The sequence below is a fragment of the Drosophila nasuta genome, chromosome X (genome assembly GCF_023558535.2).
Source record: "Drosophila nasuta strain 15112-1781.00 chromosome X, ASM2355853v1, whole genome shotgun sequence".
NCBI classification, from domain to species: Eukaryota; Metazoa; Arthropoda; class Insecta; order Diptera; family Drosophilidae; genus Drosophila; species Drosophila nasuta.
In genome coordinates this window covers 14,482,183-14,496,464 of record NC_083459.1, presented here as the reverse complement: position 1 = coordinate 14,496,464, position 14,282 = coordinate 14,482,183, and the positions used below count along the sequence as shown (strand labels likewise).

General features: G+C 37.7%; 2 protein-coding genes across 4 annotated transcripts in view; both read left to right on the top strand.

Moving 5' to 3' along the window:
* The window catches only part of LOC132796759 (protein sprint), a 139,114-nt gene that overhangs the window by 26,688 nt on the left and 98,144 nt on the right, over nt 1-14,282 (top strand). The window lies entirely within an intron of this gene.
* LOC132796760 (uncharacterized) lies at nt 11,709-12,448 on the top strand. Its single transcript, XM_060808029.1, has one exon. The coding sequence runs from the start codon at nt 11,848-11,850 to the stop codon at nt 12,289-12,291; it is 444 nt and encodes a 147-aa protein (XP_060664012.1). The 5' UTR covers nt 11,709-11,847; the 3' UTR covers nt 12,292-12,448.

Here is a 14,282-nt window from a genome sequence, read left to right as displayed (position 1 = left end):
CAAACGAGGAAGACGGAGAGAAAGATAGTGAGAAGGCGCACGCTTATTGTGTGTATTTAATATTTATTGAGATATTTATTTATATTGTTTTGTGGCGGGAATGGGGAATGTGAGCTCGTTATCATATTCATTTGACGTGCAGTGAAATTTGACATGCTGCTGAAATGTGGCAACAGCGCTTGCGAGCTAAGCTCCAAAGACACTCAATTGACAACCAAAGCGAAAACTGACAGTTGATGGAGTAGTTGAAACGTGCGAGTATTATAAATATTCAAGGATTGCTGAAAAGTTGTATGTGTTTTATACAAATTGACCAAAAACCAAATAAAAATTAGACTTTCTTTTGGAGTAAATGCTCTTAAAAAATGTAAATTTTGATTTTCGATATGAAATGATTGTGAATTATAATAATAATGAAGGATTGGGAGTTCTTTTGTTCGATTCAGTATACAAAAAAAGTTAAAATGGTGATTTTTAATTATAAATGAAATTCTAATTTATTAATTATTTCATTTTAATTCGTATCTAAACGTAACACCATACATATTCGACTGTGAGATACCCGATATCCATTTGGAATGTATGGGGTAATAATTTTAAAATATACCAAAATAATAAATTGCAAAAATACTATAAATATTCGAAAGAATATTTGAGGTATATTTATATAGTATACTAAATATACTAGATTGTTATCCAAGGCACAAAATTTTAATACCCCTCTACCCTATTGGTAGCGGGTATAAAAATGGACTCTTTAAAATTATTTCAATTAACATTAGAATTGTTGTAAATAAATCAACATTAATACAAATCTCAAATGGATTGCAAATTCACACATATTCTATGCACAATTGCATTGTCAGGTGGCAACTCTGGCACACCAGTTCATCAAGATGAGAAGGCATAAAAAACACGTCAATGAATGAGTTGTGAGATGTGTGAAGCCTATGAAATTTGATGTAAAGCCACTCGGATTGCAAGCAATCAATACAAGTATTCAGCTACACACACACACACTTGTATTCATTCAGTTACAAGTCGTTTAATAGATATGTTTGTGTATGTGTGTATATATGAATGTAGATGGCATTCATTGATTCATGGCAATCAATGGACAATAAAGAGTTTTTTGGGCTGCATGATGATTATGACTTTTTGTGGCATTAGCTGCGATAACAACAACAATCGCGATCAATCATATTTAGCATACAACTGTCAGTCAATCAGCCAGGCAGGCAGGCAGGCAGGCGAGCAATCCGGCAGTCAGTCATTCAATCAGTACGTCAGTCAATTATACAATTCGAGGTTAATTCAAGCAACTGACAAACTGACGAGTCATTCCAAATGCTCAGCTCAGATTTCGCAATTATGCAAGAAGAGAGCCGAAGGGGAGAGAAGAGAAATGAGAGATGAGGAAAAGAGAAGTGTGTGTAAAGTATTTGACAGCTGCTTTTTTTTTATTTGTTTGTTGTAAAGCCTGCTGGTCAGCTGGTTGAAGCAGCTCAGCTCGAAGTCAAGTCAACTCAAGTCAGTCAACTCATTAGCTTCGCAGTTCTGTCAGTCCAGCCAACACACACACACTGGACTCGTCACACTCACACCACTCGGGCCTATTCACTTCTTATTCACACTTATTCACAGCGCTAAATTTCCCCAGACAATAGACCACAAGAACTCCAGAGAAACTTCAGCCAAACAAAATGTACGAACGAACCAAGAATGACCAAAAGACATAAAAAAAAGAAAGAAAAAAACGAAACGTGGCTTTTAGAGTGTAAAACATTCCAAGCAAAGCACAAAATATGCAAATTGAAAGGACACCCAGGCATGGAAGCCACTTCTCACTGACAGCTCGCTGCATACACTGCGCAAAATAGTCTTGCAACTTTTTGAAGCTAGCATTTATTGACTTATAAAATAGAAAACATATACAAATTGAAATATAATTTAGTTCGCTAATATTTTAGCCTTAAATATGATTTTCAATTTACATAACTAACGTTTACACTTAGCTTGATTTTCACGTAATTTGTTTTCTGCAAAATTCTCTAAAAATGTCTAAGGTCTAACTAATTTGTTTTAGTTCTCTTTAATTAGCAATATTTGTATTAATTAATTTATTTGAGCCATGGGTAATCTAAGAGCAAGTACCTTTTATAGAAGTCTATGTATTTGCTTTGAATTAACATTTAATTTCAAGCTCAGAGTTCTGTAATTTTAAAGTCTCCAAAAAATTGTGAATATTTTTATGACATTTTTAAATAAAATGTACTGTTTTATATTAAAATAATAAGTTTATAAAACAACAAAAAATATTGTAAATATTATATAGCTTAAAAAAAATTACTGTTTTAAATTAAACTAGCTATTTTATAAATCTTTAATATAGTATCATTGAACTATATACAGAATTTAGTATTTCGGCCTTTATGGTTTCTTACTAATGACTTTGAATGTCTTCGATAATAATGTTGTTTCTTAGTAGAACATCAAATTATAAGCTATACAAGTGCACTGCAAAAAAATACAAGACTATACTAAGTAAACAAACATTTCGCTGAGTGTATTTGGTGTCCGGAAAACTTTACGCTGACATAAATTGCATATTAAATTTTACATTTTTCATATTTATGCAGCCAAGTCATAAAGTGAAAGTGACTCAAAAGACGTTTAACAGAAGAGAACAGAGGGTGAGAACGTGGCTGGGTGATGGGGAGGTGGATGATGAGATGGGGGCAGCAGGAGGTAGCAGCAGCTAGGCAGTGGCACAACAAGAACAACATTTCAATTTAGCAAAATATTCATTATGCTCAAGTGTAGACTTCAGGCAAATGGCGCTAAACGGCGGCAGCGGCGGCGGAAACGTGCCAAGCTAAGAAAGGTGGAGCCTCCCTCTCCCTCTCCACTCTACCTTCCCCTTCGATGCGACCCCCAACAGAGCGAGTGGCAAAGTTTCAATGGTTGTGCCACAGCGTCCCGCATAAGTCGCCACGCGGTTGTGTGTGGCCATTGTCAGGCGAGGCGTCTTCATTGTCGTCTTCGTCCTCGTCATCGTCCTCCGACTGAACCTCAACCTCAGTGCAAGGAGACAGCGAGAGAGAGTTTCTTTCTATCTCTTTCACTCTCTGTCTGTTGTCTCAACCTCAATGCTTGTCAGCTTCGTCCTCGTCTTTGCTTGCATTGTGCAAACTTTTATAAAGTTATGAAAAGTCATTCAAGTGCGTGGCTGTAAAAGCGACGGAGACAACGACAGAATGAGTGAGAGAGACATAACATATACATACATACATATATATAGAGATAGATATATAGAGCGAGAATGTGTGTAAGATATTGAGAGACGACTTGGCGACTTTCGAGCACTTTGTGCTCATTTTCAACATCGTTGTTTTTTTTTTCGTTGTCGTTTTTGGTTTTGTTTTTGGGAGTGAGGAAACTAAAGACAAGTTTGGCGTAGTGCTGTGACCAGGTGGTTTCCTTGTGTTTTGGGTGGTGCGACTTTTGCCTTGAATGGTTCCGCCTGGGCGGACAATAAAGCCGTCAAAAACGTGCGTCGCCGCCGACAAGGATGTTGTCCTCAAATGTCCTCGACTATTCTCGATGTCGTCGGCTTAAACGCCAAACGACAAACTAGTTTAGATACGCTAACTGCGTGGGGTATTCGAACAAAAAGCTTCTTTTGGGAGCGCTTAAATAAATCAGTTAATCAAAGTTAATTATAGCTTTGAAATATTGTACAGTTTTACATTAAAGTGGACTATTCATTCAATTTCATATAGCTTTTAAATATGAATGAGCTTTTAAAGCTCATTAATATAAATCTGTCAATTTTTGCCTATCAAAGTTAATTATAGCTTCGATATGTTGTAAAGTTTTACATCAAAGTAGATTATTTGTTCCATTGCTAATTGCTAATAGTATAAATGAGCTTGCTAAGCTTATAAAAGCTGCAATTTCCTAATCGTAGTTACTATGCAAGCTTTGCATTCCCATTTTGCTTGTTTGGGGAACTTTTTAACATCACTTTTCTTATAGGCTCTTATCAAGCAGCTTATTAATAATGTCTTAAAGCTGTTATATGAGGCTAGTTGTACTTCAAATCTAATTGCAAAATGTATAGCTTAGCTTTCACTAACCTCAAAGCTGCTTTATCGAGCTTTAAACCTCATTAACCCATTGAAAGAGTACATAAATCATTCCAATTCATATTTACTTCATACTTATACGTTTTTTAATCAACTCTTTGCATAATTATAATTCTAAGCCACTAGCTTTAGCTGGCGATTGTTAAATACATTTCGTTGAATTGCTTTTGTAAGTGCATTAAAGCTGCGTTGTGAGCGCTGTGGAAAAAGCACTTGGCTTATCCTTACGCTGAGCTGCGCCTTAAGTGAGCTTTGCCATTACGCTTAGCTGCCGCACAGCTGCGTCGCTGGCTGGCTACCTGTCAATAAAATCTTTACCTGGCGTTTCGAATCGTGAGTTAGGTGAGTCTGAAGAGGATGGTGGGAGCTGGGAGGGAGCTGGGAGGGGAAGCTGCACTTTGAGTGCTGCTGCCAAAACTCATTAACCACACGGAACGCAAAAATTTGCAACTTGTGCTGATGTCACATGCGGTGTCTGGACGATGCCACGTTGCCACGCCCATGACCCCACACACGTTGACCCCTCAGCCCCACTCTCTTTATTCCACTCGTCTTCTCTGGCTCTTCCCCCCTCCGTCTCTTTGCCCTGCCTTTGTGAATTGCGTGTGTTTTGTGCCTGGCGGCAGTAAATAATTTTTGCCAAAAGGTTGTTGAAACATTTAATAAAACCAATATAAATCATAACAAACACTTAGCACGACAACAACAACAACATACACGTTGTGTGTGTGTGTGTGTGTGTGTGTGTGTGAGTGTGTGTGTGCTGGCAGGCAACAAAGCGTAACTAAAATTCCAAAGCGCTTGCCCATTTTGGCCGCAAAAACTTCTGCCGCCGTGCACAAAAATGCCGAGCAGTCGACGTCGTATATGTGTGTGAGTGTGTCTGTCTGTGTATGTGTGTGTGTGTGTGTAAGCGTGTCCGTGCTTCGCAGGCCTCCGAATGCTGCATTGCAACGCGTGAACGCACCTTGCCATGCGTTCATCTCTCTGCCTCGTCCAGCTGCCTCTGTCTGACGCACACTACGTGCCACACACACACACACACACATAGAGAACGTGTGTGTGCATTGCCCTCATGCCTCATGCTGCCTTTGCTATGCATAGTTCCATGTTGTCGTCGTTGTCGGCAACGCTTCCCCAGCTTCTTCTCCATGGCAACATTTCAGTGTAACATTAACAGCAGCGGCAATGCACGACTAGAAGATATCCTGTAGTATTCTTTATATTATTAATTTATTGAATGAAATTAAAGCAAATTATAAAAGACAATCTTTCAAAGATCAAATAAATAATGAATCACAGCCGATTATAAAAATTTAGCAAGTTCACTTACCAAAAAATCCTGAAATATGTCCAAAACTACATTTGGTATAGGGATATACTACCGGTAATATAAATATGACAAGTTAACATACCAAAAAATACTAAAATATACCGAGGGCTATATATTTTGTATATCGAAATACTATAACAGTCAAAATATACAACATATATAATATTATTAAGTACACCGTGGTATATTTTGAGTGTTGTAATATATCGATAGCCTTTCAGTACTTTACAAAATCTACCAATAATATTTTTTTCTTAAGCCAAAATTTGTTGAAAATAGCTAAACTTTATTTTAAAAGTTTTTATTTATGTTTTCGACAATTAAATCTGGTAAAATTGCAGTTCTAAAATTCTAATATGAATATAATAAGAAAAATACTAAAATATACCAAAGACTACATTTGGTATATCAAAATGGATATGTATAAATTATTTAGAACCGAACTTAATAAGAATTTTACCATCATTTTACCAACATTTTTTTCTTTTTCATTTCTTTTCACAAACTTTTCTCACATTGCACTTATGAAAATACTTTTTTGAATAATAGAATTTAAATCGATCTTTATCAATATTAGTTTGGATGATTTCTTTATGTTTAGCATTGATAAATTTACCAAAAGTGTGTTGGATGCTTGTTCCCCTTTAGCTTATTCCATTGCATTAAATTTGCATCAAATTTCTATAAAGTAATTCGATTTTGTAGGAGAACTTGAAAATGTCATAAAACTGTTATTATTATTATTTTATTGAAATAACGAATACAATTTATTATTACAATGACTAAGACCTTTAGGCATCAACTAATATACCCGCTTTAGCCCCGCCAATACAGGGTATGAAAATGCGCAAAAAATTAATTGCAGCGCATAAATCAAAAGACTTTGCTCTCACTCTCAGTCGCAGTCGGCGCTGTGTGCTCCCCTTCCTCTCTCTCTCTCTCTCTCTCTCTCTCTCTCTCTCACACTCTTTCTCTTTGGCCTGCCCTTGCCCTTGCTCTTGCCCTGCTTGTCGCCTTTCTCTGTCTTTCCCCCCGCCCACTCGCTATTTGGCAGCCCTTCGTTGAGTTGTTACTATTTCTGTTCGATGCATTTCAATTCGTTTTCAATTCGATTGCAGCCAAAGACCTCGATTCTTATTGTTTACCCTCGCATCAAGGCCACATTTGATGATGAGGTCCATGCACGCAACACTCATTAAAGTTTCTAGGTGTTGTTGTTGTTGTTGTTGTTATTCTTCTTGCTGTGCATAAACAATAACAAAATGAAATGCTATTGCAAATCGTCAAGTATTGATTACCGGAAGTTTCGTATGCCATTAAAGCCAATTGACTGCTTCATAAACAAGATCATTGTTAATGTTGAATGTTAATGCCTGATGGATGTATTTTGCATGTCCATCAACTTCAGCAGCAATTTCTTCTGCCCAGCATCTCGCTCGTTGATATTACAATTAGTTTTGAACTGAATCTGAAATGGTTTTTGTTGCACATTGTATCACGCATCAATTGAATCGTTTTTTATTGTTTTATTGAACTGCTTTGCATTGTTGTTTAAATAAACAAATTGAAGCAATTTTAAACACAATAAAAACTTTTGCTGCTGCAAGTGAATAATTGATTTATAATGATTGTCTTTTTAATTATAATTCTTTTTTTTTATAATTTGTAATTATTTACTAGTTTTATAGGGCAGAAAGGTATTATAGCTTTGCACCTGCAGAAAATGCATAGTAAAATTCATTATCTAAAGTTTTTTATACCCGCTACCCATAGGGTAGAAGGGTAACTTTGTGCTGGCAGGAAATGTATGTAACAGGTAGAAAGAGGCATCTCCGACCTTATAAAGTATATATATTCTTGATCAGCGTCAACAGCCGAGACGATATAGCCATGTCCGTCTGTCCGTCTGTCCGTCCGTTCGTCTGTCCGTCTGTCCGTATGAACACCTAGACCTCAGAGACTATAAGAGATAGAGCTATAATTTTTTTTGACAGCATTTGTTATGTTTGCACGCAGATCAAGTTTGTTTCAAATTTTTGCCACGCCCACTTCCGCCCCCGCAAATCAAAAAAATCGATTAAGAAGCGTAATTTTAAATCTAGAGTTGCAAATACAATAGTTGTTATAGTAGTTATGATTCCTGAAAATTTGGTTGCGATCAGATAATAATTGTCGAAGTTATTAAAGAAATACTTTTGTATGGGCAAAAACGCCTACTTACTAGGGGTCTGAGTTGCTTTGGCTGGCAATCTGGTATATTGTGCCGTCTATGGTATATTTTCAATGCGGTACTATATCGATATACCAAATATACCGTTTGGTATATTTTTAGTATTTTTGCAGTATATATTTTTTTCAAAAAAATACCGCAAAATATATTTCTTTTATTCAAAATGGGTAGCGGGTATCTCACATTCGAGTACACTCGACTGTAGCTTTCTTAATTGTTTAGTTATTATATATAACTTATTTATTACGTATTTTTGTTATTAAATCATACAGCAAAAGTATGTTTATTTTAACTACTTGTAGTATAATCATCACTTAAATTCATCAGCTATTTTATTATACTTTACTTTATATTTCATATGCTCATTTGTTGCTTCCCCATAAAATGGCAAACTTAAATGCGTTCATAATTCACAGACAATGTATTTTATTTGCTTGTTGTGTTTTTTGTGGATGGCCAAGGCTGTTGCACAATTTGCCAAAGCAAAGACATTTGTTTGCTGCCCGCAACTGGGTGCGTCATGCCATATCACGCATACGTCATGGGTGCCGGCCATAAAAAGTAACCATGCATAAAATACACGTCAGAAAGACTGAAGAACGCCAGCTCGTAAATAATGCGCCAGCGATTTATCAGGCAACGAGACGACAGTTGCAAGTTGCAGCAGCAGCAGCCACAGCAGCAAGTTGATGCAACAGAAAAATACATAGAACCTCTCTATAAAAGTTCGCGACTATTCAAATTGCAATTTGGCAATAGTTGAGCCGGCTCTCTCTCTTTCTCACACGCTCTCTGTGCGGCTTAAAACTGGTCTGACTACAGCAATGTTTTTTCTTATTTTTGGGGATTTTGCACTGCGGTCTCGGGTTTTTTGGGTTTTAGCCCACACTAAGCCAAAGCACAACTCAGCCAGTTTTTGTTTAGCCACGTTAAGCCTCACACTAATTACACTTGCGCTTTTTATAACCCCACACACACACATTTTTCTTAGTCTCGCCACAAAAAGCTAACAACAAATGGAAAATAAAAGACGGACAGAAAAAACTAACAGCAAACTGGCTCGCACATATTTTCATTTTCATGGCCAAAAATGTGTGAGTTTGAATGAAAATGAGTGGAGGATTTGTCCTAGCGACAAATATGCAAATTCCTCGACTCAAATTTCCCTTTTCGTTTGGCCACTCATCCTTTCCCGCTTTCCCTCTTGCACGTTTGTCCATTTCCGTTTCCGTTGTCGTTTTTGGTGTTTTTTGCATACGTTCTTCTGTTTGTTGTTGAAGCACGCAAATCTTGATTTAATTTCCGTCTATTAAGCTTGAATGCCAGCCAACAAAATATTTGTGGCCATAAGGGATTTTATGAGGCTTTAAGCCCCGCCCTCTTCATCACAGCTTAAAGCTCATTAGCCAACGTGACTGTACATGCCACTAAATGCTAGTTGTTGAAGCAAAATTTGCATTAATTGTTCAACACAGACAGACAGACATTTGTGAGTGATGGCAAAAAAACTTTAGTGCAATTTCCCATTGTTGTCAAACTTCAGCTTACTTTACATTCATGTCAAACAGTTTTTCTAAAAGGCGACTGTCAATTAGTTCACAGCTATGTTTGAGTGTTGTCAGAGACTGTTTGGTTTGAAATGTTGTTAAACTTTTCAGAATACACCTTTCAAGGTTTTCTGCAGCGTTGCCAAAATTTTATGCTTTTCCAATTGCAGTTTAATTGTCGAAGTCGTTACCTTGTTGCCAGATTTTAGCATATTTTGAAATGTTGTCCGACTTCTTAAGTGGCAAAATTATTGATTGTCTAGTTGCTTTGCGTCGTTGCCAAACTTCACAACTAGAAAAGTTAAACAATTTCTACATAATCAATATTTTGTGTTCTTACCAAACTTTGCACTTAAACTTGAACTTTACATCTGCATAATTTTCTTTTGCATAGCCTATAAATAAATCCCAATTTCGCAGCAATTTCTTGTTTGTTGTGCAAGCGAAAGGCCTATATAATTACTTCAAAATGCTGCACTGTTGTCAAACTTCAGTCAAGAACTTTTCAATTTATTTCTATGCCCACACACAACGTTCAAAGTTTATTTAGGATTTTAGTTTAGCTCAGTTAATCGCTATAACTATTTAATTTGGCAAAGTTGCGTAGGCAATCTTGAAAACTTTTGCACTGTGGCCAAAAACTTGAGCATGTGACATTTGCTTGTGCACTTTATGAGTCATAAATGAATACACTCTGCAGCCGCTTTGCGACAACACTATTAGTTATTTATATAAACTTTGAACCCATTGAACCCCTTCATTTTTTTTTTGTGCTCTGACAATGTTGACTTTGCCGCATGGCCGCCTACACACATTTGTTCACCCATTTTTTTTTGTGTTGTTGGTGTGACAAATGAATTTGGGTCAAAAGTTGTGAAAATTAAAAAGGGCCAACTCAGCTCAGAGTTTCAGCCAAAAATGAACTCGCACTTCAACTCCGGGGGGAGAGATGATGATGATGATGCCAAAGTTGCCAAAGTTGCCGCAAAACATTCGCACGTCTCGGCCAGCGGCCAAAACTACAAAAAAAACCACGGAGGGACAAAAGGATAGCTGGACCATCGAATCGAGTCGATTCGCAACGCTGTGGCTGAATGACATTCAACTGGTCGGCCAAATTGCAGTTTTATTTCCGTTTCCGCATCGACGTGCCACATATGCCACACGTAGCACTAGACCGGACTCATTCAATTGAGCATTCGCTCGGCTTTTTCCTACATTCTCTGGTCTCTTTTTTTTTGTCGGAGCTCATCTTCAACCGACAAGAAAAAGAACAACAACAACAACAACGAGAGAACAGTAACAAAAGGGACACTAAAACGTTACAAAAGATTTACGCCGCTTTTGGTAGCATCCTCGGCTTCTCTCTCTCTCACCCCTTTTCCCCCCATCTTTCCTTGCTTTCCACCATTACTTTTGCCTTTTGCGGGTTTGAGTAATGGATTAGATTTTTACTCACTTGTTGTTTGGCTACGCTTTTTTCGTGCCACCCGAGTGTGGGAAGTGTCTGCGGGTCGCGTGGTAGGGTTGGAGAGGCTGTTGTTCCATTGGTTAACCGTTTGGTTGACTGTTTCATGCTGTTTTTTATATTCGCACCCAGCTTTGATAGTGCCTCGCTTTATACACTCTTTGCCTTGGGGTCTGTTAGTGGATAGTACGCTTTGACCTCTTTAGTTGTGGTTATTTGGATTCGTTTAAAACTTTTCTATTTGTTTTATTTCTTATTATTATTTATATTGAACAACCTTATCATTTTTAAATGACTGTCCCAATCAGCAATTTTTGTGGTAGATTTCAGAAACCTAAGAGGGCAGACAGATGGACGGACGGTTGGAAAAATAACCTAAATATACCCCAAAAAAATTCTTTTAATCTTAGCCTCACTTTTAAGTAATCTTTATATAGTTTTACTATAGAGCAATCTATGTGACAAATTTACAGTACCCAACTCATTTAGTTTGCAAACTATAAGTAACTAAAGCCGTGGACAGACAGGCCGACGAATGGAAAACTAAACTAAGTTCCCCTCTAAAAAATTCTCTTAATCTTAGCTTCACTTTTAAATAGTCGTTATATAGTTTCACTGCGTGACACATTTAAAGTACCCAACTTATTTAGTTTGCAAACGATAAGTGACTGAAGCCGTGGACAGACGGGCAGACGGATGGAAAACTAAACTAAGTTCCCATCTCGGCAGAGAACATCAAGCATTCGGTTCGTTCGGTTTTCCAATTCCATTGTTTCGCTGCTGTGTTAGCGAGGATATTTGCTCTGCCTGCCCAATTGTGGTGAAACCCCTTTTATGTGGACGACGCCACAGAATGTGGGAACATTAAAGCGCATTCCGAGGCTTCCTTTTTTGTCTCGCTTTTCCGTATGTGGTGGCAAAATGTTTTATTATAGTTTCGATCGCAGTAGTTGCTTTATTTTCCTTCTCTCCTTTAAGGTCGTCTATTCAGTTTTCAGTTATCGGTGTTCACTTTTAAATGGAGTTTATTTGCAAAATTGTTCAATTTTCGTGAATTTTGTTTGTCCGTTGTTTACTTCTTTTTTTGCATAACAAGTTTGTTTGTTTTGTTCTATAGCAAAATGTTGAGCAGTTTAGTGGCCCGCACCGCGGCCTTAACCCTGGCCATTTATTTTACCAATCGCGTTGGCATTTGGGGCAACACAGATGCCTCCGATAAACTCTGTGAACGCATCTCCCATGGCCTTGAACCGATGCGTCAACTAACCAAATCCAAAGTGAGGAAATGTTATGATCTGAGCGTGAGGGAAGCTTGCCAATTGGCGCAACAGTTGCCTGTCTATACGCAACAGTTGATTAAATTGGCCAAAAGCTGGCACAAATTTGGCGACAATTTCAATGCTTGCAACGTGCAACAAGACGAAGCAGAAGAAGAAGAACTACAACAACAGGCGGCAAGATGTAAGAATGCGGCAGGTTTCCACTGGTTGCCGGTTATCACAGCTGGCGAGGAGGCCAACGAGATGCATGACGAGTGCGTTGTAGCCGCGAAAGTAGCAAGTTGATGATCCATTATTAAATATGCACAATTCCTAACAAAATTGTATCGATGAAGAGTTGTGCTAGTGAAGCATAAAAAAATCTAGTATTATTGTTTGATGTGATGTATATTAAATGCAGTAGTGTTAATATTGAGTTGATGAAATTAGTCATCAGTTTAGATTCTGTTGCTTGTTACGTTATTTCCTTTTTCCCCTGCCTTTCAGTATCTCTTTCCACTGTCTTTTCAGATTTCTGCCCGAAGGTGTCTTCGGGAGGTTTTTTTTTTTTTGCTACATTTACAATCAGTAAAAGGACTTAACTTAGCCTTTAGTATATTTAAATATTTTTGAGGTATATTAATTTCGGGTATATCAGAGTCCAGCACACTCGATTGTAGATTTCTTACATGTTTCTTGTTGTAAAGTCTTGGGATCTCAATTATCGAATACAGAATCATTAAGGTTAGAGTCTCTTTCAATTGTCTCCTTCAGTTTTTTCTCTGAAGTGGTCTTTAGGAACTGTTTTGCCTGTATTTGTGATCTAAGAATTAAGGTTTAGAAATTGTTTCAATAGATCTCAATAACCTTTAGATATTATTTCAACCCAACCCTCAAAAATCCTAATTTCAATTTATTTCATTTTTGATTAGATTAGATGTTTTAGTATCCCAAGAAACCACAAATGTGAATCGGGAAATGATTTCTGGAACATAATTTTACTATGTGAAGAAATTCTTTTAATCACATTGATTGCATTTAAGCTTCACAAATTCCGTCAAGACTTGTCGACATAATGTCATTAAGTCTTTAAGCAAATGACAAGTTCAAGTTGAGTCCTTTAAGACTTGTCAGCTGCATGTTTGGCCAGAAGAAACCTGCAACCAGAATTCAATGCGAACTTGTCTACGTGGTCGCTGTTTTTGTCACGAGCCATTGTCACTGCGTTGCGGCAGAGAGAGAGAAAGATGGTGGAGAGAGAGAGAGGGGGGAGAATGAGTGCGAATCGCTAGAGAAGCTGTCTCAAACCCTTGGCGTACAGCCAGCGACGAGACACACTGTAAACACGGAGAAAAACAAGAAGCACGACGCAAGTCTATTAAAATGCCAGTCGAGCGACCTTATCAGTTGTATCTATGTGTGCGCCAATATCTCTGCTATCACCCCAAACCCATCCCACCCTTAGCTTTCGATCGAAAAACCTGTTCCCCCAGACTTCGATACAGTAGTATAACATGCGTTTTAATGTGACCCTTGCGGGCTCATAAAATTTCAACGTCTCTTTGATGGTTTTAGGGTTTGCTCCGACTTCTCTTTTTTCTAGGCCTATGTTTTCCTTTTTTCCCCCATTTCACTTTTTTTTTTGTGTTGCCATTGTTTTTCTGTGCTGGCTTCGATTGATTTTGATACGGCAAATGACAAACAACATAGTTTTTTGTCGGGGGGAGGAAACGTGGGTTTGGGTTTGGGTTGGGCCATAAAATACGGCAAACGGGGCTACAGGTAGTTGTCTCCTCCTCCTCCTCCTTCTTGTCCTCGCCCACGTCCTTGGAGTGGTTTTGTTGCAACGCCAATGGAATGGAATGTTAGCCTGACTTAATGGCTTTTTTCGGTTGTGGAATTAGATACACAAAATGCCTTTACAATTAGCAATTAACTGGCCGGGATTGTGGTCTTGAGTCGGGCCAACTAAGCAACTAGTTAGTTAGTTTTGGGTTAGACATTTTTGCATTTTGGGTCAGTTGGGAGACTGAGGAGAAATTCTGGATTGAGGTCAGAGAAGGATGATTAAAAAATTCCAAGCCTAAAATAGCATCTAGAAAACAAAAAGTAAAATGCATATATTACATAAAGTTATTTATGATAACGGCTAAAGGAAAATACGATCAACATTTAAATTCCATTTTTGGGCTGGAAATAAGTTGTGTAAGTAAAGAACTTTTGTGAAAGAATGAGAAAGGGAGTTAAGAGTTAGGATGTCCTGACCTTCGACTTGAGATCTAAGATCCTTAATCTCA

Bases quoted from the DNA above. Each gene is read 5' to 3' on its own strand.
- LOC132796760 (XM_060808029.1), top strand. From the start codon at position 11,848: ATGTTGAGCAGTTTAGTGGCCCGCACCGCGGCCTTAACCCTGGCCATT.